Source organism: Argiope bruennichi, chromosome 5 (genome assembly GCF_947563725.1).
Source record: "Argiope bruennichi chromosome 5, qqArgBrue1.1, whole genome shotgun sequence".
Classification (NCBI taxonomy): Eukaryota; Metazoa; Arthropoda; class Arachnida; order Araneae; family Araneidae; genus Argiope; species Argiope bruennichi.
In genome coordinates, this window is record NC_079155.1 from 38542438 (window position 1) to 38567903 (window position 25466).

Sequence of the window (25466 nt, forward strand, 5' to 3'; positions counted from 1 at the left end):
AAAACAGAAAGTATTTTGAAAAATCAAAGTGATTTTAAATGCATCCGCTTTCCACATCACCCAGGAGGTACGGTGCTTGGAATGCATTACCTTTTTAGCGAAATGAGCAGGGCAGGTTCCCCGATAGGCATATCTCCCGAAGAAAATAAAGAATGGAAATGGAAAGTAAAAGTAAAAAATAAATGAACAATAGAGCGAAAAAAGAATGTATTTCGAAAAATCAAAATGATTTTAAATGCAACCGCTTTCCACATCACCCAGGAGGTACGGTGCTTGGAATGCATTACCACTTTAGCGAAATAAGCAGGGCAGGTTCCCCTATAGGTATATCTCCCGCTGAATCTGAAGAATGGAAATGGAAAGTAAAAGTAAAAATAAATTAACAATAGAGCGGAAAAAGAAAGTATTTTGAAAAATAAAATGATTTTTAATGCAACCGCTTTCCACATCACCCAGGAGGAACGGTGCTTGGAATGCATTACCACTTTAGCGAAATGAGCAGGGCAGGTTCCCCGATAGGTATATCTCCCGCTAAAACTGAAGAATGGAAATGGAAAGTAAATGTTAAAAAAAATTAACAGTAGATCGAAAGAAAGAATGTATTTTAAAAAATCAAAATGATTCTAAATGCAACACTCTCCTCATCAACCAGGATGTACGGTGTTTGGCATGCATTATAAGTTTAGTGAAATGAGCATGGTAGGACCCGATAGGTATATATCCCGCTGAAACTGACGAATGTAATTGGAAAGTAAAAGTAAAAAATAAATTAACAATGGAGCGAAAAAAGAATGTATTTCGAAAAATCAAAATGATTTTTAATGCAACCGCTTTCCACATCACCCAGGAGGTACGGTGCTTGGTATGCATTACCACTTTAGCGAAATGAGCAGGGCAGGTTCCCCGATAGGTATATCTCCCGCTGAAACTGAAGAATGGAAATGGAAAGTAAAAGTAAAAATAAATGAACAATACAGCGAAAAAAGAAAGTATTTTGAAAAATCAAAGTGATTTTTAATGCAACCGCTTTCCACATCACCCAGGAGGTACGGTGCTTGGTATGCATTACCACTTTAGCGAAATGAGCAGGGCAGGTCCCCCGATACGTATATCTCCCGCTGAAACTGAAGAATGGAAATGGAAAGTAAAGGTAAAAAATAAATTAACAATAAAGCGTAAAAAGAATGTATTTTGTAAAATCAAAGTGATTTAAAATGCAACTTTTTCCACATCACCAAGGAGGTACGGTGCTTGGAATGCATTACCTCTTTAGCGAAATGAGCAGGGCAGGTTCCCCGATAGGTATATCTCCCGCTGAAACTGAAGAATGGAAATGGAAAGTAAATGTTAAAAAAAAATAACAGTAGATCGAAAGAAAGAATGTATTTTAAAAAATCAAAATGATTCTAAATGCAACACTCTCCTCATCAACCAGGATGTACGGTGTTTGGCATGCATTATACCTTTAGTGAAATGAGCATGGTAGGTGCCCGATAGGTATATATCCCGCTGAAACTGACGAATGTAATTGGAAAGTAAAAGTAAAAAATAAATTAACAATGGAGCGAAAAAAGAATGTATTTCGAAAAATCAAAGTGATTTTAAATGCATCCGCTTTCCACATCACCCAGGAGGTACGGTGCTTGGAATGCATTACCTTTTTAGCGAAATGAGCAGGGCAGGTTCCCCGATAGGCATATCTCCCGAAGAAAATAAAGAATGGAAATGGAAAGTAAAAGTAAAAAATAAATGAACAATAGAGCGAAAAAAGAATGTATTTCGAAAAATCAAAATAATTTTAAATGCAACCGCTTTCCACATCACCCAGGAGGTACGGTGCTTGGAATGCATTACCACTTTAGCGAAATAAGCAGGGCAGGTTCCCCTATAGGTATATCTCCCGCTGAATCTGAAGAATGGAAATGGAAAGTAAAAGTAAAAATAAATTAACAATAGAGCGGAAAAAGAAAGTATTTTGAAAAATAAAATGATTTTTAATGCAACCGCTTTCCACATCACCCAGGAGGAACGGTGCTTGGAATGCATTACCACTTTAGCGAAATGAGCAGGGCAGGTTCCCCGATAGGTATATCTCCCGCTAAAACTGAAGAATGGAAATGGAAAGTAAAAGTAAAAATAAATTAACAATAGAGCGAGAAAAGAAAGTATTTTGAAAAATAAAATGAATTTTAATGCAACCGCTTTCCACATCACCCAAGAGGTACGGTGCTTGGTATGCATTACCACTTTAGCGAAATGAGCAGGGCAGGTTCCCCGATAGGTATATCTCCCGCTGAAACTGAAGAATGGAACTGGAAAGTAAAAGTAAAAATAAATGAACAATACAGCGAAAAAAGAAAGTATTTTGAAAAATCAAAGTGATTTTAAATGCAACCACTTTCCACATCACCCAGGAGTTACGGTGCTTGGTATGCATTACCACTTTAGCGAAATAAGCAGGGCAGATTCCCCGATAGTTATATCTCCCGCTGAAACTGAAGAATGGAAATGGAAAGTAAAGGTAAAAAATAAATTAACAATAAAGCGAAAAAAGAATGTATTTTGTAAAATCAAAGTGATTTAAAATGCAACCTCTTTCCACATCTCCAAGGAAGTACGGTGCTCGGAATGCATTACCTCTTTAGCGAAATGAGCAGGGCAGGTTCCCCGATAGGTATATCTCCCGCTGAAACTGAAGAATGGAAATGGAAAGTAAATGTTAAAAAAAAATTAACAGTAGATCGAAAGAAAGAATGTATTTTGAAAAATCAAAATGATTCTAAATGCAACCACTTTCCTCATCAACCAGGATGTACGGTGTTTTGCATGCATTACCACTTTAGCGAAATGAGCAGGGTAGGTGCCCGATAGGTATATATCATGCTGAAACTGACGAATGTAATTGGAAAGTAAAAGTAAAAAAAAAATTTAAAATGGAACGAAAAAAGAATGTATTTCGAAAAATCAAAATGATTTTAAATGCAACACTTTCCACATCACCCAGGAGGTACGGTGCTTGGAATGCATTACCACTTTAGCGAAATCAGCAGGGCAGGTTCCCCGATAGGTATATCTCCCGATGAAACTGAAGAATGGAAATGGAAAGTAAAAGTAAAAATAAATTAACAATAGAGGGAAAAAAGAATGTATTTTGTAAAATCAAAGTGATTTAAAATTCAACCTCTTTCCACATCACCAAGGAGGTACGGTGCTTGGTATGCATTACCACTTCAGCGAAATGAGCAGGGCAGGTTCCCCGATAGGTATATCTCCCGCTGAAACTGAAGAATGGAAATGGAAAGTAAAGGTAAAAAATAAATTAACAATAAAGCGAAAAAAGAATGTATTTTGTAAAATCAAAGTTATTTAAAATGCAACCTCTTTCCACATCACCAAGGAGGTACGGTGCTCGGAATGCATTACCTCTTTAGCGAAATGAGCAGGGCAGGTTCCCCGATAGGTATATCTCCCGCTGAAACTGAAGAATGGAAATGGAAAGTAAAAGTAAAAATAAATGAACAATACAGCGAAAAAAGAAAGTATTTTGAAAAATCAAAGTGATTTTTAATGCAACCGCTTTCCACATCACCCAGGACGTACGGTGCTTTTAATGCATGGCCACTTTAGCAAAATGAGCAGGGCAGGTTCCCCGATAGGTATATCTCCCGCTGAAACTGAAGAATGGAATTGGAAAGTAAAGGTAAAAAATAAATTAACAATAAAGCGAAAAAAGAATGTATTTTGTAAAATCAAAGTTATTTAAAATGCAACCTCTTTCCACATCACCCAGGAGGTACGGTGCTTGGAATGCATTACCACTTTAGCGAAATAAGCAGGGCAGGTTCCCCTATAGGTATATCTCCCGCTGAATCTGAAGAATGGAAATGGAAAGTAAAAGTAAAAATAAATTAACAATAGAGCGGAAAAAGAAAGTATTTTGAAAAATAAAATGATTTTTAATGCAACCGCTTTCCACATCACCCAGGAGGAACGGTGCTTGGAATGCATTACCACTTTAGCGAAATGAGCAGGGCAGGTTCCCCGATAGGTATATCTCCCGCTAAAACTGAAGAATGGAAATGGAAAGTAAATGTTAAAAAAAATTAACAGTAGATCGAAAGAAAGAATGTATTTTAAAAAATCAAAATGATTCTAAATGCAACACTCTCCTCATCAACCAGGATGTACGGTGTTTGGCATGCATTATAAGTTTAGTGAAATGAGCATGGTAGGTGCCCGATAGGTATATATCCCGCTGAAACTGACGAATGTAATTGGAAAGTAAAAGTAAAAAATAAATTAACAATGGAGCGAAAAAAGAATGTATTTCGAAAAATCAAAATGATTTTTAATGCAACCGCTTTCCACATCACCCAGGAGGAACGGTGCTTGGTATGCATTACCACTTTAGCGAAATGAGCAGGGCAGGTTCCCCGATAGGTATATCTCCCGCTGAAACTGAAGAATGGAAATGGAAAGTAAAAGTAAAAATAAATGAACAATACAGCGAAAAAAGAAAGTATTTTGAAAAATCAAAGTGATTTTTAATGCAACCGCTTTCCACATCACCCAGGAGGTACGGTGCTTGGTATGCATTACCACTTTAGCGAAATGAGCAGGGCAGGTCCCCCGATACGTATATCTCCCGCTGAAACTGAAGAATGAAAATGGAAAGTAAAGGTAAAAAATAAATTAACAATAAAGCGTAAAAAGAATGTATTTTGTAAAATCAAAGTGATTTAAAATGCAACTTTTTCCACATCACCAAGGAGGTACGGTGCTTGGAATGCATTACCTCTTTAGCGAAATGAGCAGGGCAGGTTCCCCGATAGGTATATCTCCCGCTGAAACTGAAGAATGGAAATGGAAAGTAAATGTTAAAAAAAAATAACAGTAGATCGAAAGAAAGAATGTATTTTAAAAAATCAAAATGATTCTAAATACAACACTCTCCTCATCAACCAGGATGTACGGTGTTTGGCATGCATTATACCTTTAGTGAAATGAGCATGGTAGGTGCCCGATAGGTATATATCCCGCTGAAACTGACGAATGTAATTGGAAAGTAAAAGTAAAAAATAAATTAACAATGGAGCGAAAAAAGAATGTATTTCGAAAAATCAAAATGATTTTAAATGCAACCTCTTTCCACATCACACAGGAGTTACGGTGCTTGGAATGCATTACCACTTTAGCGAAATAAGCAGGGCAGGATCCCCGATAGGTATATCTCCCGCTGAATCTAAAGAATGGAAATGGAAAGTAAAAGTAAAAAAAATTAACAATAGAGCGAAAACAGAAAGTATTTTGAAAAATCAAAGTGATTTTAAATGCATCCGCTTTCCACATCACCCAGGAGGTACGGTGCTTGGAATGCATTACCTTTTTAGCGAAATGAGCAGGGCAGGTTCCCCGATAGGCATATCTCCCGAAGAAAATAAAGAATGGAAATGGAAAGTAAAAGTAAAAAATAAATGAACAATAGAGCGAAAAAAGAATGTATTTCGAAAAATCAAAATGATTTTAAATGCAACCGCTTTCCACATCACCCAGGAGGTACGGTGCTTGGAATGCATTACCACTTTAGCGAAATAAGCAGGGCAGGTTCCCCTATAGGTATATCTCCCGCTGAATCTGAAGAATGGAAATGGAAAGTAAAAGTAAAAATAAATTAACAATAGAGCGGAAAAAGAAAGTATTTTGAAAAATAAAATGATTTTTAATGCAACCGCTTTCCACATCACCCAGGAGGAACGGTGCTTGGAATGCATTACCACTTTAGCGAAATGAGCAGGGCAGGTTCCCCGATAGGTATATCTCCCGCTAAAACTGAAGAATGGAAATGGAAAGTAAAAGTAAAAATAAATTAACAATAGAGCGAGAAAAGAAAGTATTTTGAAAAATAAAATGAATTTTAATGCAACCGCTTTCCACATCACCCAAGAGGTACGGTGCTTGGTATGCATTACCACTTTAGCGAAATGAGCAGGGCAGGTTCCCCGATAGGTATATCTCCCGCTGAAACTGAAGAATGGAACTGGAAAGTAAAAGTAAAAATAAATGAACAATACAGCGAAAAAAGAAAGTATTTTGAAAAATCAAAGTGATTTTAAATGCAACCACTTTCCACATCACCCAGGAGTTACGGTGCTTGGTATGCATTACCACTTTAGCGAAATAAGCAGGGCAGATTCCCCGATAGTTATATCTCCCGCTGAAACTGAAGAATGGAAATGGAAAGTAAAGGTAAAAAATAAATTAACAATAAAGCGAAAAAAGAATGTATTTTGTAAAATCAAAGTGATTTAAAATGCAACCTCTTTCCACATCACCAAGGAAGTACGGTGCTCGGAATGCATTACCTCTTTAGCGAAATGAGCAGGGCAGGTTCCCCGATAGGTATATCTCCCGCTGAAACTGAAGAATGGAAATGGAAAGTAAATGTTAAAAAAAAATTAACAGTAGATCGAAAGAAAGAATGTATTTTGAAAAATCAAAATGATTCTAAATGCAACCACTTTCCTCATCAACCAGGATGTACGGTGTTTTGCATGCATTACCACTTTAGCGAAATGAGCAGGGTAGGTGCCCGATAGGTATATATCATGCTGAAACTGACGAATGTAATTGGAAAGTAAAAGTAAAAAAAAAATTTAAAATGGAACGAAAAAAGAATGTATTTCGAAAAATCAAAATGATTTTAAATGCAACACTTTCCACATCACCCAGGAGGTACGGTGCTTGGAATGCATTACCACTTTAGCGAAATCAGCAGGGCAGGTTCCCCGATAGGTATATCTCCCGATGAAACTGAAGAATGGAAATGGAAAGTAAAAGTAAAAATAAATTAACAATAGAGGGAAAAAAGAATGTATTTTGTAAAATCAAAGTGATTTAAAATTCAACCTCTTTCCACATCACCAAGGAGGTACGGTGCTTGGTATGCATTACCACTTCAGCGAAATGAGCAGGGCAGGTTCCCCGATAGGTATATCTCCCGCTGAAACTGAAGAATGGAAATGGAAAGTAAAGGTAAAAAATAAATTAACAATAAAGCGAAAAAAGAATGTATTTTGTAAAATCAAAGTTATTTAAAATGCAACCTCTTTCCACATCACCAAGGAGGTACGGTGCTCGGAATGCATTACCTCTTTAGCGAAATGAGCAGGGCAGGTTCCCCGATAGGTATATCTCCCGCTGAAACTGAAGAATGGAAATGGAAAGTAAAAGTAAAAATAAATGAACAATACAGCGAAAAAAGAAAGTATTTTGAAAAATCAAAGTGATTTTTAATGCAACCGCTTTCCACATCACCCAGGACGTACGGTGCTTTTAATGCATGGCCACTTTAGCAAAATGAGCAGGGCAGGTTCCCCGATAGGTATATCTCCCGCTGAAACTGAAGAATGGAATTGGAAAGTAAAAGTAAAAAAAAAATTAACAATAGAGCGAAAAAAGAATGTAATTCGAAAAATCAAAATGATTTTAAATGCAACCGCTTTCCACATCACCCAGGACGTACGGTGCTTGGAATGCATGGCCACTTTAGCGAAATGAGCAGGGCAGGTTCCCCGATAGGTATATCTCCCGCTGAAACTGAAGAATGGAATTGGAAAGTAAAAGTAAAAAAAAAATTAACAATAGAGCGAAAAAAGAAAGTATTTTGAAAAATCAAAGTGATTTTAAATGCAACCGCTTTCCACATCACCCAGGAGGTACGGTGCGTGGAATGCATTACCACTTTAGCGAAATGAGCAATGCAGGTTCCCCGATAGGTATATCTCCCGCTGAAACTGAAGAATCGAATTGGAAAGTAAAAGTAAAAAAAAAATTAACAATAGAGCGAAAAAAGAAAGTATTTTGAAAAATCAAAGGGATTTTAAATGCAACCGCTTTCCACATCACCCAGGAGGTACGGTGCTTGGAATGCATTACCACTTTAGCGAAATGAGCAGGGCAGGTTCCCCGATAGGCATATCTCCCGAAGAAACTGAAGAATGGAAATGGAAAGTAAAGGTAAAAAATAAATTCACAATAGAGCGAAAAAAGAATGTATTTTGTAAAATCAAAGTGATTTAAAATGCAACCGCTTTCCACATCACCCAGGAGGTATGGTGCTCGGAATGCATTACCACTTAAGCGAAATGAGCAGGGCAGGTTCCCCGATAGGTATATCTACCGCTGACACCGAAGAATAGAAATGGAAAGTAAAAGTAAAAAAAGAATGTAATTCGAAAAATCAAAATGATTTTAAATGCAACCGCTTTCCACATCACCCAGGAGGTACGGTGCTTGGAATGTATGACCACTTTAGCGAAATGAGAAGGGCAGGTTCCCCGATAGGTATATCTCCCGCTGAATCTGAAGAATGGAAATGGAAAGTGAAAGTAAAAATAAATTAACAATAGAGCGAAAAAAGAAAGAATTTTGAAAAATCAAAATGATTTTTAATGCAACCGCTTTCCACATCACCCAGGAGGTACGGTGCTTGGTATGCATTACCACTTTAGCGAAATGAGCAGGGCAGGTTCCCCGATAGGTATATCTCCCGCTGAAACTGAAGAATGGAAATGGAAAGTAAAAGTAAAAATAAATGAACAATACAGCGAAAAAAGAAAGTATTTTGAAAAATCAAAGTGATTTTTAATGCAACCGCTTTCCACATCACCCAGGAGGTACGGTGCTTGGTATGCATTACCACTTTAGCGAAATGAGCAGGGCAGGTCCCCCGATACGTATATCTCCCGCTGAAACTGAAGAATGGAAATTTAAAGTAAAGGTAAAAAATAAATTAACAATAAAGCGAAAAAAGAATGTGATTTGTAAAATCAAAGTGATTTAAAATGCAACCGCTTTCCACATCACCAAGGAGGTACTGTGCTCAGAATGCATTACCACTTTAGCGAAATGAGCAGGGCATGTTCCCCGATAGGTATATCTCCCGCTGAAACTGAAAAATGGAAATGGAAAGTAAATGTTAAAAAAAAAAATTAACAGTAGATCGAAAGAAAGAATGTATTTTGAAAAATCAAAATGATTCTAAATGCAACCACTTTCCTTATCAACCAGGATGTACGGTGTTTGGCATGCATTATACCTTTATTGAAATGAGCAGGGTAGGTGCCCGATAGGTATATATCCCGCTGAAACTGACGAATGTAATTGGAAAGTAAAAGTAAAAAATAAATTAACAATGGAGCGAAAAAAGAATGTATTTCGAAAAATCAAAATGATTTTAAATGCGACCGCTTTCCACATCACCTAGGAGATACGTCGCTTAGAATGCATTACCACTGTAGCAACATTTGTACTGCAGGTTTCGGTTAATTATATATTCTGTATAAATTAAAAATTGGAAATGGAAAAAAACAGTAATATTTAAACTTACAGTAGAGCTAAATCAAAATTTTGGCACTTCAAACGTTTTTCAAATTACGTTTTCAAAATTAGCGATACATTAAAATCAATGGTGATTTTTCATTTTGTTTTCGCTTTCTATCTACATAAGAAAATATCATCCATAGTATCTTTAGATGCTGTAAATAGAAATATGTAAATATTTGTTAACGATAAAGGAGGGATATTCTTATTGAATGCGCCTTTGGGTTATCTGTTGGCATGAAATTTGCACCTTGAATTAGGTCCTGAATTGTTAGAAATTATACATCGAAAATGTATGGCATTGGCAAAATATACAAATTTGATGTTTAGTTATTTTTTATATGTTCGATCTTTTAATATTTTCCTGTTGAATACACTAATTGTTTAATATGATTCGAAACTGGAAAAAACTTTTTTTGCCTGTCTATTACATTTATAGTTTTAAATTTATTAAACCTATAAAAATAAGGTAGTAAATATTATTAAATGAAAACAAATAAAAGTGTGTACTATATACAAGATAAGTAAAAGAGAATTACAGAAAATAATTTTATAACACAAAAATTCATGCTAATAATCTAGAGATTTCTTGCTTCCATACTATATAAGAATAATGAACTATGCATATGACCATTTTTAAAAAGCAATTTTCGTCTCTTATTAATCTCGCAGTTGATAATTGTATGCTGTAGGGTTCACTGCTATCAGTTTAAAAAATCAGATATAAAATCAGATATTCAAGTAAATATAATTTTCGTTCACCTTTACATTTCACAAATCACCGCATTGCAAAGCTTATCATATCACTCTGACCATCTCCATGGCATATAGGACTTTAAGGGTGAATCATTCATGGTTTATGGAGCATTATCCGTCGCCAGTGACTATCATACACACATCATTGGACATAACTATTGCACTTTAAAGCTTGTGACGGGGAATATCCCACATGGTTTACAGGAATTTATTCCATGAGTATAACCATCATTCAAGGTTTACGGGGATTTATCTAATGCCAGTTGCACGTTATAGTTTGCGTCGGGGAATATCCCACATGGTTTACTGGAATTTATTCCATGAGTATAACCATCATTCAAGGTTTACGGGGATTTATCCCACGCCAGTGACGATCAAATCCTCATCTTTCTCCACAATTTTTATATATCAAGGTTTAAAGGATTTTACTCCACACCAGTAATTATCATTCAAGATTTACGAGGTTTTATCTCACGCCCGTGACCATAATTCAAGGTTTACGGGGTGTAATCCTACGCCAGTTACATTTAAACACTCATCTTTGTTCACAAAATTTAGAAATCAAGGTTTACAGGATTTTACTCCCTGCCAGTGACCATCACTCTTGGTTTTCAAGATTTTACGCCGTGCCGGTGACAATCATTTAACGTTTACAGGGTTTTGTAACGCATCAATACCATCATTCAAGGTTGGTTTACAGGATTGTACTCCATGACAGTGACCATCAATCATGATTTACAAGGTTTTACACAGTGCCAGTGACCATCAATCATGATTTACAAGGTTTTACATAGTGCCAGTGACCAACATTTTATTTTTACGGATTTTTATCCCAAGCCGGTTATTCATGGTTTATGGAGTTTTATCCCAGGCCAATGACTATCAAATACTCCTCATTGCTCACAAAAATTAGGTATAAAAGTTTACAGGGTTTTACGCCACATTTTATCTCAGGTCAGTTTCCATCACTCATGGTTTACGGAGTTTTATCCCACGCCAGTGATCATCATTTACAGTTTACACCATAACAGTAACCACCATTCCAGGTTTCATCCCATGCCAGTGACAATCATGCAGTCATAATTGCACAAAATACATACAAATTCAGCTTTACAGGTTCCGTCCTATGCCAGCGAATCATCACTCATGGTTTACCGAGTTTTATCCCACACTAGTGATTAATTTACACCCATCATTGCCCACAACCAATACATATACAAGTTTCCCATCCAGATTGCCATTCATTTGTTTCATACTTTAGTTCCATACAAGGGGATATTATTAAGGTGTTACCTGGGTATTTATCTCGCATAATTGATGCCTTTAGGACCTGTTGAAATTTCCCTGCTCATTGTCTAAAATATTAGATTTGTAGGCTTTTGTCTTTTCCAGAAATTATTATTCATTATGTTTTAATCCATTTTAGATGTCGTTATTCTTACGATTTAAGAAGTGAAAAAGAAGCAATATAAATCTATGTTATCGTTACTATATTATCATGGCATCACTTGTTATCAAGCCAATATAATAGGTCTCAATGTTACAAAATATTGACGATAACGATGTGTAAACATGAGCGAAACATTATCACCACACTGTGATTCATTAATTTAAAGTACCAATTTAAAGTACCATCTGAGATTTTCAACCGATGAAGCCGGTGCCAAATCAGAAAATAAACATTTGCCATTAAAAGAATACAAAATAAAATATCACCAAATTGAATAATCTACTTTCTAATTTTGTACAGGTAACACTTACGTGAAAACAGTGTAAATAATTTAATTCTTAAAATGATTCCAGATTTTTTTCAGCTTAAAAAAGGTTTTTCTGTTAAAAATGCAAACAGTATAATGAAAACATTTATTATGTATAAGAACAGCATCATAAGCGTATTCTTTTTGTCATAATGAGCCAATATTTCTTTGAACTCACAATCCAATAAATTAGAAAGAAAGGATCAATTAAAAGATAAGATGATTTATTTTTGTCTTTGAGATGTAATTAGATGGGTTATAACACAAAAAATATAAACCCTTGGCAGTTTAACTCTGTCGTAAACGCAATTAACTCAAGATCTCTAGTGACAAGTACATATTATGTCCCCTATTTGAAAATAAACCTTTTCATATATATTGTATGATGCCTTATTAGCAACACTAAATTTTCTGAAGATGTTTAAAGGACAAACAGATTTAATCAACGGATGAGATAAAATCTAATGACAGAGATATTATCAGTATTCTCATGATTTTGTAGACGGTTTTAGAATTTTATGAGAGCTTTCGAAGAAACTGTTTAATGATTTTTCACAGGTGACTAAATATCAAGAATAAATATCTCTGAATCACAAATAAATATCACTTCCACTTTCAAAATTGGAAATAAAAATTTTTGCAGATTGACAAGTAAACAAAATAATGCATGTCAATGGTACGATACGTGTTTTTTCAAAAAATTACTATTTTGAAATTGATATATATATGTTTACGTAAGAAGGGTTTTTTAATTTTAATTTGTTTAGAATTCCTTTTTTAACGATGAGTTTTAAAATCCTTTTCTCGACATTTCATTTTCTTCATTTCTTTGTAATATACAAAACAGCGAAAAATAAAATACATGTCAATGGTACGATGAGTGTTTTTGAAATAAATCAAATTTGGTGGTTGCAGTATTACAAAAACCACTCTATTACATGACATGAGGGGAAAACTGTACATGACATGTATATATGAAAATAATAATTTAAATATGCTGCCTTCCATTGAAACAAAGTTTGAAATTTATTTATCATTCTTTTAACTCAAATCTTAAGTATTTGTTAAATTTTGGACAAAATTCATAGGAGGATAAGCAATCTATATCTCTGTCAAATGTGTGTGAAAGATTTTGATAAAAAAAACTTATTAAGAGCACAAATGAAATTCGTACAAAATTATCCTCATCAAATTGGGTATATGAGTCACCCAAATCATGGACTCAAATGTCAATAAAAAAACTTATTGTTCAAATAAATAATCAATTTTCTGCTCTAAAATAAGATGTTCAAAACGTGTTATCAAGATGGGAGAGAAATAGTTTCACAAAAACAATTTTTCAATTTTTGACTATTAAAATAAGAATAATTTATAGAATGTTGATCACTAGCTAAAGATTAAAAATCTGCTTCAGCTTTTTTTTTTATTTCGTGAATGATGACAAATAGACTATGTGTCAAAGTCAGACAGTAGGCTCAATGTATAATTCCCCAAAAGTTTCTAGTGGTATTTCTCGATTTTATTGTTCGGGCTGCCGTATTGGCAGGTAAAATAGATTTCATCTAAATTATAAACAAATATGCCTAGCCTAGCAACTACTGCAATGAAGTATGCCAATCATGACTGCTGCGAAAAATACAAATTTCATAACATTTCGTTCCTCCGCTTAGGAGACAATAGGCTCAGTGAAAAAGTCACCAAAAGTTTGTGATGGTATTACTCGGTTTGATTGTTCGGGATGCCCTATTGGCAAATAAAATAGATTTCCTCTAAATTATGAACAAATATGCCAATCCTAGCATTTACTGCAATGAAATATGTCAATCATGACTGCTGCGAAAAATACCAATTTCATAACATTTCGTTCCTCCGCTTGAGACAATAGGCTCAGTGAAAAAGTCACCAAAAGTTTATGATGGTATTACTCGGTTTGATTGTTCAGGCTGCCATATTGGCACGTAAAATAGATTTAATCTAAATTATAAACAAATATATCAAGACTAGAATCTATTGTCATGAAATATATCAATTACGGCTACTGCCAAAAATAGCAATTTCATAACATTTCTTTCCTCCTCATATTCCAACATTTAAGAATACAACTATCTTCTGAAAAAAATCAGAATTGAATTATTTGAAACGTTAACGAACAAGAACATTTTCTCAAACGCGAACATTTTAGCCAAATATAAAATTCAATTATAAAAAGGTTTTAGAAATTAAAATATTTAAAAAAATATTTACTCTTTGCTGTAGTACTTTATAAATAACAAACTTGACTCACAGTTGCTTTATAAATCATCAAATAAAGGATCTCATTGCAAGCTGATATTCGATACAAATAAAATTTTAATGTACAGAACTAATCAGCTTTAAAGTATTTCAGGAGACATCTATTTGGCCTGCAAAACGGTCAACGATAAAAGTAAGAATGAAGAAAAGCAATTATTCCACTCAATGTGCTGCAATAGTTACATTGGTTCGAAAAGGTAACAATGTTTTAATTATTATAGGAAAGCAATATGGTTTCAGCAAAGTATTTATTGTTTCTCTTTTAGAATATATAACTATTATTGCTAAATGCATTCACTGTTAAGAAATAGTGTTAATAAATACTATACTATTTCATTCAGAATATTTTACAAATAATTTTGTCAGTGATACTTTAAAATTATAATAATTAATTCTTACAATAAATGTAATCATAATAATTAAAATAAAAGTTAAAAAAAATATTTTTGCTTTATGTTTTAACGGAACTCTGAAATTCTCCATTATTTTAAAATTAATAATTGCATTTTTAGTATAAACTTAATATATCACAGAATACACACACGCAAATATTAGAAACTTGGGCAATTAGGAAAATACACCGTATTTTAAATGAAAGATAAAGTTGCTTAAATTCACATAAAGTTATAAAATTAGGCACAATACAAACAACTGCAAATGATATAGGGCTTAATGTATAATTAGTTTTAATATTTACTTCTCCTGTAAAGTCACAAAGTAACAATTATATCCCATTTTCAATGTACAAAATGTGGTATCTAGAGGAAGACTATGTCAAATCACAATTATAATCACAAAATAAATTTGAATTTCATTGATTTAAGTCATTCCATTCACATTCACGTGAAAATACGAACCAACAAACGATCAACCGTTAGAAAGATTTGGTTCAAAATTTGAGAAGAATTTATATTTTGGATACCAAACATGTGTACCAAATTGTATTTGTATCTAACTCAAAGAGCTTTATAGTTAACGAGTTCCATTTTAATCTAATAGATGACCAGACAGACTTCATGCAAATGGATTTCTTCCAAAATTTGATGAAATCTAGAAATTTTGTCGTTATTCAATACACCAAATTTCTGCCGCCTTACTCAAAAGTTTTTCATGTATCGTGTTCGAAGACTGATAAAAATAATTCCTGAGATTGCAAAGCATAGTTTCTAAGACAGATAAACAAAATTCCTAAGATTCATAAGAATGGCTCCTAAGACAGAAACATAATTCCTAAGATTAATAGGCATGGTCCCTGTTAACTCCTCACACAACACATCGAAGAACCATATTGTTTATTCCTCACACCACATCAATTTTATTAATTATCTCTACTATATTACTCCTCAAAATGACCACGCCATTTTAGACACGCGCATTTATTACAGCACAACACAGAACAGAGAAAAATATACATCAACACATTGCGTCACGTGATTACATTGAGTCACGTGATCAGGCGGGATGGAGAAAAGAGCGCGAACATTCTCTACCCCCCCCCCCCATTGGTATGTTTTAAACATTTAACTAAATGTTAATTATACCATCACAAAAGATCAAATTTTAACATAGAAATTTACAATAAAATATTAAACATTACACTGTTAAAACTACTTTTAAAAAGATAACTAATAAAAATGACAATTTTCAATACAGTACATAAGAATTAACCATTCTTCAATAGGGAATAAACATACTTTTGATATAGGTCTTTTAAAGAGACCCTTCTGTGTTTTTATACTTACAACTCCAATTTTATTATCATTTTAATAACTCAACAATTCTTTCCAATGGCCAATTGCAAACAGCCATATTATCTTCTTTTATAATAACTACATCACCAATTTTAACATTGTTTTTCTCAAAATACCATTTTCCACGTTGTTGCAGAGTTGAAAGATAATCATTGGACCACTTTTCCCAGATAATTTGAGACATTTTAGTTCATTTTTGCCAAAATTTTAATCTATTATCTGGTATTTCATCTAAGTTAGGCTCTACGATAGAAGTAATTGGTCTTCCTATAAGAAACTAACCTGCAGTCAAGCCATTCAAATCATCAGCATCAGTAGTCAGAGGAACAGGAGCTCTAGAATTCAAAATCCCTTCTATTTGTGTTGTTAAAGTCAGAAACTCTTAATAAGTTAATTTTGAATTTCCTGCTACTCTTTTAAAATGATATTTGAATGACTTAACCCCAGCTTCCCATAAATTTCCAAAATTTGGAGCTCTGGTGGCAGGAATTTCCATTCAATATCTTCACAACTGAGATAACCAGATAAAATGTCGTCTGGGCTTTTTACCATGTTGTGTAACCTTAACTCCTTATGGATACAAACAGTTAGTAGCATTATCGAGTATAACTTTGCACATTTGCCTCTTCGCGCAATGAATCTTTTTAAAGAAGCTATAAAACAATCAGATGTCAAGTCTGACAAAATCTCAAAATGAGTCGCCTTTGTTACGAAACACACAAATACACATACATACACTTTATGTAATGAACTCTTTCGTTGATTATTATATTTAATCATGAATGGACCACAAAGGTCCACACCAGTACAATTAAAAGGAAAATCGGCTAAAACTCTGTCTTTAGGTAGATTATCTATTAAATGATTAGACACTATAGGCTTTGATTTGAAACACAGGAATACACTGATGAACCAAAACGTTTCTCGAACAATACATAATAAATTCGAAGCAACAACATGCAAATGCTACTTGTGATAATACTCTAAAATAATCTTAGTAAATTTATTACCTTTTGGCAAGATTGCCAGGTGTTTACCATCATCATCCAAAATCGGGTTGAGGCTTTTTAACTTACTGTTTGGAGAAACGAATCCGTTGAGTTGCAAATTTTGAATATCTGCAGCAAATTCTTGATGCTGCACCGCTTTAACCTAGAAATTCTCAGCTTTTTTCAACTCACTGCTTCTGAGAGGACCTGTAGAACGCCCAAGTGGATTTCGGGCGTTTTCACTAAACTTAAAAATGTAACTAAGAACACGAAGATAAATATATAATTATTACTAAGCTTAATTAATTCATACATTAAATGTCCTTCAGTAATATTAAAAATTTTTAAGTTTTTAGAATTGTTCTTAATTTCAGCACTGAACTCTTCATTAGTTTCTGATACAAGAACTGGATGATTAGGGTAGTTATTTTCAGCAAGAAATCCAGGTCCATTCCCCCATAAGTCACAAGTCACAAGTTTCTCGGGGTCTATACCTCGAGATAAGATGACAGCTGGATTGTGCTCTGAGATGATGTGCTCTCATGATGCCACTGTTTAGTACTAGTATTTTCTTGAAACATAGCTACTCTGCTTTGTACGAACTGTTTTAAATCTATTGGTTGTTTCTGGAGCCACACAAGCGCAATAGTAGAATTCCACCAATAGTAAACACTAGTCACTGCCGTTTTGATTGCTGCCAACACTTTTTTCATAAGTTTTGGCAACAAGATTGCGGCGTTCAACTCTAGCAGGGGAATCGTCAAGCTTTTAATCGATGCTACTCTGGATTTACTAGCAACTAATTTAATCATAGTATTTCCTTGTGCATCACTTGATTTGCAGTACACCACTGTTCCATAGCAACGTTCTGAAGCGTCTGGATAAGCCATGAAGCTCTACACTCGTTGGCTGGTCAAGGATTAGTCTGTTAATCAATATTTCATTTAAGGCTTTAAGACGAATTAGAAAACGAGGTCATTCTCGATATTCTGATTCAGGCAGAACATTATTCCAATCGATGTTTATACGCCATAGCTCTTGCATGATCGTTTTGGCTTTAGCTATCATCGGAGCCAGAAGGCCAAGTGGGTCAAATATTCGGGCAATAGTTGATAATACTTATATTTTAGTATACGACTGTTTCGACTTGACATCTACTCGAAAAGCAAAACAATCTTTCTGAGAGTTCCATATAACTCCCAATGTTTTTGTTCCCTCCTCTTTATCAAATTTATAAATATCTTCTAATGGCTTTGATTCATTCTCAAAATTGGTATGTCACTTATGTAATTTCAGTCCCGCTGACTGCCTAACTTCAGTAAGTTGACGCTGTAACTCCTTGGCACCCTCTAGCGTTGAAGAGCCACTGACTATGTCATCCATGTAAGTGTCATACAGTAGAATTTCAGACGTCAAGGGAAATCTGGAATTATCATCTATGGCCAATTGTTTAAGAGTTCTTATGGCAAGAAAGGGAGCTCAAAACGTATAAGTTACAGTTTTCAACTTATACGTGGTAGGCTGATCGTCAAAATTTGTTTTCCATAGAATTCTCAGAAGATCGCATTAATCTGATTCGATGAGTATTTGCCGATACATCTTTTCTATATCGGCGGTAAAGGCTAATTTGTGTCATCGAAAACCAGTAATGGTCTTGAATACGTCCTCAATAACTTCTCCTTTTATCAGAATGTCATTTAAGCTAATGCCGTTAGTTGTAGGACACGATGCATTAAAAACGACATGAAGTTTAGTGGTCGACTTTTCTGGACCAAAGATTCCATGGCGTGGTATATAATAAGAGGAAGATGGTTTAGTTGTCTCATCAACCTTCTCCATGTGACCTAACTCCTCGTATTCTCTCATAAAATCTAAATATAACGACTTGAATCCTTCAATAGACGATTACACAAAGAATTAAGTCGTTTTACCGTAATATCCTTTAAATGCCCCAAACAAGAGAGGTCCTCTTTCAAAGGCAATGTAAGTACATACCGACTCTCCTCATTCCTCCTATTGGTTTTCACAAAATGCTCCTCGCACAGCAAGGCCTCCTGACTCTTAGCGACCTCATTATCTACGTTTTCAACTTCCCAGAATTTTCTCATAGTACGATTCAAATCAACATCTAAAATCAATCCACAATGTTCACTTTCACATCATCTACACTACAACTGACCACATAACCGAAAACTGTATTCTGCAACAACAATGATGAATTAAAGTCACGGAATTGTCCAGGTCTCATGAATTCATAAAATATTTCAGCTCTTAAAAGTAAGTGTCTCTCTTTCCTGGGATATTAAAACTAGGATCAGCCAGGGATGGACGCCCTAATATCTCCCTACTTACATTAATTACCTTGTTGGGGGTAACATCGGTGATCTTGTTGACCCCTAACATCGACAATTCTATCTCAAAGCTCCTATCCTTGTTTGCAATAGTTGTTTTCACACACTTATTAACCACTATAGTAGCATCATTCACACATGATATAACAGTATTTATACTTTCCAATCTTAACTGAAGTCTGAATTCTTAACTGAAGTCTTGAATCTTAACTGAAGTGCAAGCTTTTGTACACAAACAAGATTGACTTCCTACGCCCAATAAACATCGAACCTCCACAAACTCAGAAAATTTATTTTTAACCATTGCACGAATTGTACTAAGAAGGACATTTTTACTTTGGCTCTTTTGAAAACATGTCGCAACTATCTTAGACTGGGTACTAGTCGCTGTTTCTTTTACCATTTGGCTCTGCACTACATCCTCGTTATGGACTGGTTTACGAATCGCAATACTTTCAGACGGGGAACTAGAATTATTATTTCCCTCGCTCGGAAAATGTAGCATTCGATTATGATATTTGCCGTAAAAACAATTTCTATCAGAGCGACAATCACGAATTTTATGTGGTAAAAAGCAACGGAAACACAAACAGTTTTATCAGAATGACAATTTAGAAAGTTTTGCGATTTATTTCCCATAAATCTTTTTGTTTCCCCTGCTACGATCCTATTGTTTATTTCACTTTTACATTTACTTTTCGATGATAAAAAAAATGTCACACTCCCAGCCAAGCTCATGGGGTTTAAAATAATTTTTATCTTGTTTTACCGCAACGTGAGTCATTAATTATCGATCAAGAGTTTCGAAATTTCTATCGGAAACTAATCTCGCATAGAGATTAGAAATTCTCCATTTTGCGCAAATTGCAATAGTTATCAAAAGATGCACTTAATCTGGATGCAATTTGGACAAAACTCTCTGATGGAAATTTTTGAGCTTTTTTAAAATTATTTAAACATTCCTGAGGGTGGGCTCAAATTCTTTTAAAACTAAAGTTTTAATTTTCTTATAATCATTTAAATCTTCTTGATTAATATAAACCAGCAAATGTCACTTTTTCACCCAAAATATTCAACAGAATTTCTGCTTTCAAAGTTTCTGAAACATTTTTGTTTTGGAATGATTTTTCCTAAGAGTTGAAAAATAAATTAAAGGATTCCGATGATTTACAGTGCACGGGAATGGTTAATGTTTTAATACTTTTCATTATGCTTTCTTATTGAATAGTTGATGAACTCGAATCCACGATTTCAGTACTTTGAATATTATTTAATGATTCTTTTTTAGCATTTGCTAACTCGATTTCTTTCTCTATTTGACTCAATTTTAACTTTTCTAGTTCTAATTTCAATTCATTATCTGTTTTTTTTTTCTTGCACTCTCTTTGCCTGATTATCGGTTCTTACTTGATCTACTAGGCCCTGGAGTACTTCAGTTTGTGTTTTAAACACTTCACTTTTCTCAATTATCTCCCTAAACTGAATTACTTTAACATCATCAAAAACGGAAAGCCCTAACACTTCCGCGATAATCCACAACTCATCTTTCTTTAACTTAGTACTCAAAGGCATGGTTGATATACGTGAAAATAATAATTACATACAACCTCTCACAAATTATACCTTTTTGTACCGCTAATTTTGCAATCACAGGGAAAACTTTCAAATCGAAACTATCAACACTAGGGATAGCAATACCGGTATACCGGGATACCGAATACCTATATTTTGAGCCATTTGTACTATTTTGTAATACCGGTATTCACAAGTTTAAATATCATTTTTTCGGTATTTACTAGAAAATTTTTTAATTGTCTCCACTATATGTTCAGGGATCGCCAACATAGCAAAATAGTATACGTTTTTGTTTTTATGTCTCCCTAACGGGTGAAATTAATTAGACTGTGCATCGAACAATCAAGAGAAGTGATAAAATAGTATGCGAATCATCCAAGGAGTCGTGTCAAAACTATCCTATTACAGCTCCGAGCGATACACAGCTCCGAGCGCATTTTTCGTATCTGTGAAAACAAGGTTGTAGTCGTGAAGAAAGTGCGTAATATTTCAATATTTTTTTAAATGGGTGAGTTTGTTGTTCACATTGTATTTGTATATCATACTTTAGGGTTCAAAATATTTTTCAGATTTATTATATATATATATATATATATATATATATATATATATATATATACTCATAAATAATAACCTAATAACCCATAATAATGAATAAGGATAATTTTAAAGCACATAAAAATCAGTTGATAATACTTCGGTTTGGTTTCATTATTTATATGATGAAAAGAATATGGTGGCGCAATGTAAAAAAATGTTCAAGAGTTATTAATTTGAACGGAGGAAGTACAAGCGGACTCCATACACATTTAAAAACGAAACATGATACAAATTTGTTAAAGAGAAAAGAATCTAATTGCGATAAAGATACAAATTTAAGTACTGTTTCTAAGCCCAATCCATCAGAAATTTAAGATTATTTTGAAAAAAAAAAGATAATTTGGATGAAATTATAAGTAAACTGGCAGCATTAGGTGGTTTGTCATTTCGAGTGTTTTGTACTTCTACTGAATTGAGAAAATCACTATCCGCCAGAGGTTTTAAAAATCTACCAACATCGATAAACACTATAAGAAGAACTGTTATAAACTACAGTAACGGTGTCCGCATTTCTTTGAAACACGAGCTAATAAAATAAATGGTAAAAAATTTAGTCTTATATTTGATGAATGGACAAGAGTAAGAAATAGACGCTATTTAAATATAAATATTCATTCAGAAAAAAAAATGGAATATAGGACTTACACTTGTCTCGGGAAGTATGCCAGCCGAAAAATGTGTGGAAGTGCTTAAATCTAAATTAGCGAAACATGGATTATCCTGAAGGAAGATATTGTATCCATAGCGACTCATAAAAGTTATGAAAGAAAGTTGGAAAGTTGATTGGTGCAAATAAGTAACTGTACTATGCTCATGGAATTCAATTAGTAGTAATAGATGTATTATACCAAAAATATGAACAGAAGAATCCAAATACTGTGGATATAGAAACTTCGGATTCCGACTTTGAAGAGAGCCAGAGTGATATTAGCAATGAAGATAATGGCAATTTAATTGTTAAGAAGACATTGTTAATGAGGATGAAATATTAATTGATCAAGAATTGCTTCCTATAATTTATAAAGTTCGAAAAATTGTTAAGATATTCAAACGTTCCCATACAAAAAATGCCATATTACAAAAATATATACTAACTGAAAATAAAACAGAATATATGTTTTTATATTAGATTCTAAAACACGTAGGAACAGTTTACTCCTGATGATGGAACGATTTTTGAAACTGAGAAATCCAATCCAAAAGCAATAATCGATTTAAACCTGCAAATTAATTTTTCAGATAGTGAATTCGACTTAATATCCAGAACTGTATTAGCTCTACTTCCAATAAAACTGGCTGTTGAGGCATTATGTTGGGGAGATTCTAATTTATTAACGCCTAAGGTAATAATAAATTTCATGTTGCAATCACTGAAAGAACAGCACACATCACTATCTGAAGAATTATATATTACATTGCGAAATCGCACAGAAGAAAGACATACCGAAATAGAAAATGTCTTATGGTATTTACATAATTATAATGATTTAAAAAAATGAAAATAAAAAAGAAGAAAAGAGACTAACCAATTAAAATCTGATCAAGTAATTCCTAAGATTAATAAGCACAGTTTTTAAAACTGATGAAGACAATTCCTAAAATTGATAAGTAGGGTTCTTAAGATTGATAAGCATAGTTCCTAAGATTGATAAACATAATTCTTAAGATTGATACACATTGTTTCTAAGACTGATAAACACAATTCCTAAGACTGATAAGTATGGTTCCTAAGATTGATAAGCATAGTTCCTAAGACTGATTAATATAATTCCTGAGATTGATAAGCATACTTCCTAAGACTGATAAACATAATTCCTAAAATAAGTTTTTCGGACTCACAGATTGTTAAAATAATTGGTGTTTCGTAATTCTGTAAATTTCTAAATTTAAGTCACTCGGATTTTCTCCCTCCTCTTCAAGGAAAAAATATCACATATGTATATGAATATGACAACTCAAAAACGCAGCCATTTACCAAGAAGGATGAAAATTCGTTAAAAGTCTCTGATTTTAATTTGTATATAACTGTTAAATTTTGACGGAATCTGTCAAGAGGTAGAATATCTAGGTCTCAGTCTAAATGTGTCCAAAAGTATCCAGATATGAGTCTCCTCCGTAAGTCCAGAGCGTAGTTAAAAGAAGAAATTAAATTTTGTCTCCTCAACTGATTGTAGTTATCTGTCACATCTTACAATCAAACATTCTGTAAATAACTTTATTGTTCAAATAAACATATACTCATTTTTCTTACCTAACGTACGACTTTCGAAACACGGTATCTAGCCATGAGAACCATTTAACAGGTATATTTACAATTTTTGATGTTGAAATAAGAATAATTTGCCTCCAGTTGAGTAAAAATAGATAATCTATTTCAACTGCTTTATTTCGTTGACGTTGCCAAATCTGCTACATCTAAAAATCAAACCGAAAATGCAGTAAAATTTCACCAAAAATTTGCTATCGGGATTGCTACGCTTGATCATTTGGAGACAATTGGAAGGGCAGCTTAAAGTAGATTTCAACAAACTTAATTGGGAACAAATGTGCCAAGAGTTGCATCATGCTAATCTCGATTATCGCCATATATAATAATTTCTTGATTTGTTCATTTATCTATTTAGTAAACATATCATTATAAAACGTATAAATGTTGACATTGTCTGAGGAAATATGACATATAATTATTTGAATCGCCATTGCATAATGAAATTTTCCCAAACTGCGCACATTTTATCTATACTAAAATACATTTAAAAAAAGGTTGTAATAAGAGAATATTAAAAACATCTATATATATTAACAATAAAAAATAATAAAAGCAACTTACAAATGTCTCTGAAACATCGGCTTATGGATTCGAAAGCATTTCATTGAAAAATGTAGTTTCAATATAAATAAAAGTTTTTAAACAAAAATAAACCCGTCATTAAATATTTCAGGAGAAATTTCTCTTTTTTTTTGCAAAGCGACCAAAAACTGAAGTAAGAATAAAAAAAACCATTATTTCAATTCCAATAGTTACAATAACTCGAAATATAACAATGTTTTAATTATAACAGAGATATAATGTCGATACAGTAAAGTGTTTATTAGTTGTCTGTTAGGAGACTGACTATTGTTGTGTTGCATATATTTATTGTTAAAAATTAGAAAAAAAATATAGTTGTTGAATACTATATAATTACATTCATAATATTTTGCAAATAATTTTCGCAATGGTGCAATTAAAAATAAAATAAATAATTCTTAGATTACAGGTTACCAAAATAGTTAAAATAAAAGTCTAAAGTTCTTCATATGTTTAGAGCTAATAATTGCATTTACAGACAATTAAAATTTATATACCACGAAATCCACACATCTAATATCAAAAACTTGAATATTGAAGAAAATGCATCATATTTCAAATTAAATGAACGTAAAGTTACTTAAATTCATATCAAGCTATCAAAATGTGCTTAGTATAAAAAAACATACAAACATTCTTAAAAAATATAAAAAATATTTTAAATGATATCTGAAAAATTATCTATTCTTTATCATAAAATGTTTAAAAAAAATTAAGCATTTCTTCAAGGATTTGGTAACAAAATAAAATAAAATTTGGTTATCCGAAGTATATAAAATTTTAAAATTTAATGTGCTTGAAATCATTCTGATGTCAGAAAAAAACATTGCTATGCTAAACATAACTAATCATAGCTACAATACTAGGAGTTAATCCCAGATTCAGTGATAGATTAATTTGTTAATATACACTTTCTACCAATAAGTAATCGCAAAACTGCGATGAAAGAGATGAACGCAATTTATTGCTATTCAATAGTTGGTAGAGCCTCCAGTTTAGGTAATTACAGCCTTACCTCTCAGGATCATGCTTTCCACAAGTATTTGTATGACGGTCAATGGTATTTTATTCCACTCGGCTTGGAGAAGAAAAGTAAATTCTTTCATCAACTTTTGACGGCTGCTGCACCCTTTAATTCGTCGATTCAACTCATCTCAGAGGTT

General features: G+C 33.4%; 1 protein-coding gene across 1 annotated transcript; it reads right to left on the bottom strand.

The window, feature by feature from the left end:
* Nucleotides 1-17414: 17414 nt before the first annotated feature.
* Nucleotides 17415-17816, bottom strand: LOC129968242 (uncharacterized). Its single transcript, XM_056082096.1, has one exon. It carries the CDS (start codon nucleotides 17814-17816, stop codon nucleotides 17415-17417), a length of 402 nt encoding a protein of 133 aa, XP_055938071.1.
* Between the last annotated feature and the right edge of the window lie 7650 nt (nucleotides 17817-25466).

Coding starts and splice junctions, on each gene's coding strand:
- LOC129968242 (XM_056082096.1), bottom strand. CDS start 17,816: ATGGCTTATCCAGACGCTTCAGAACGTTGCTATGGAACAGTGGTGTAC.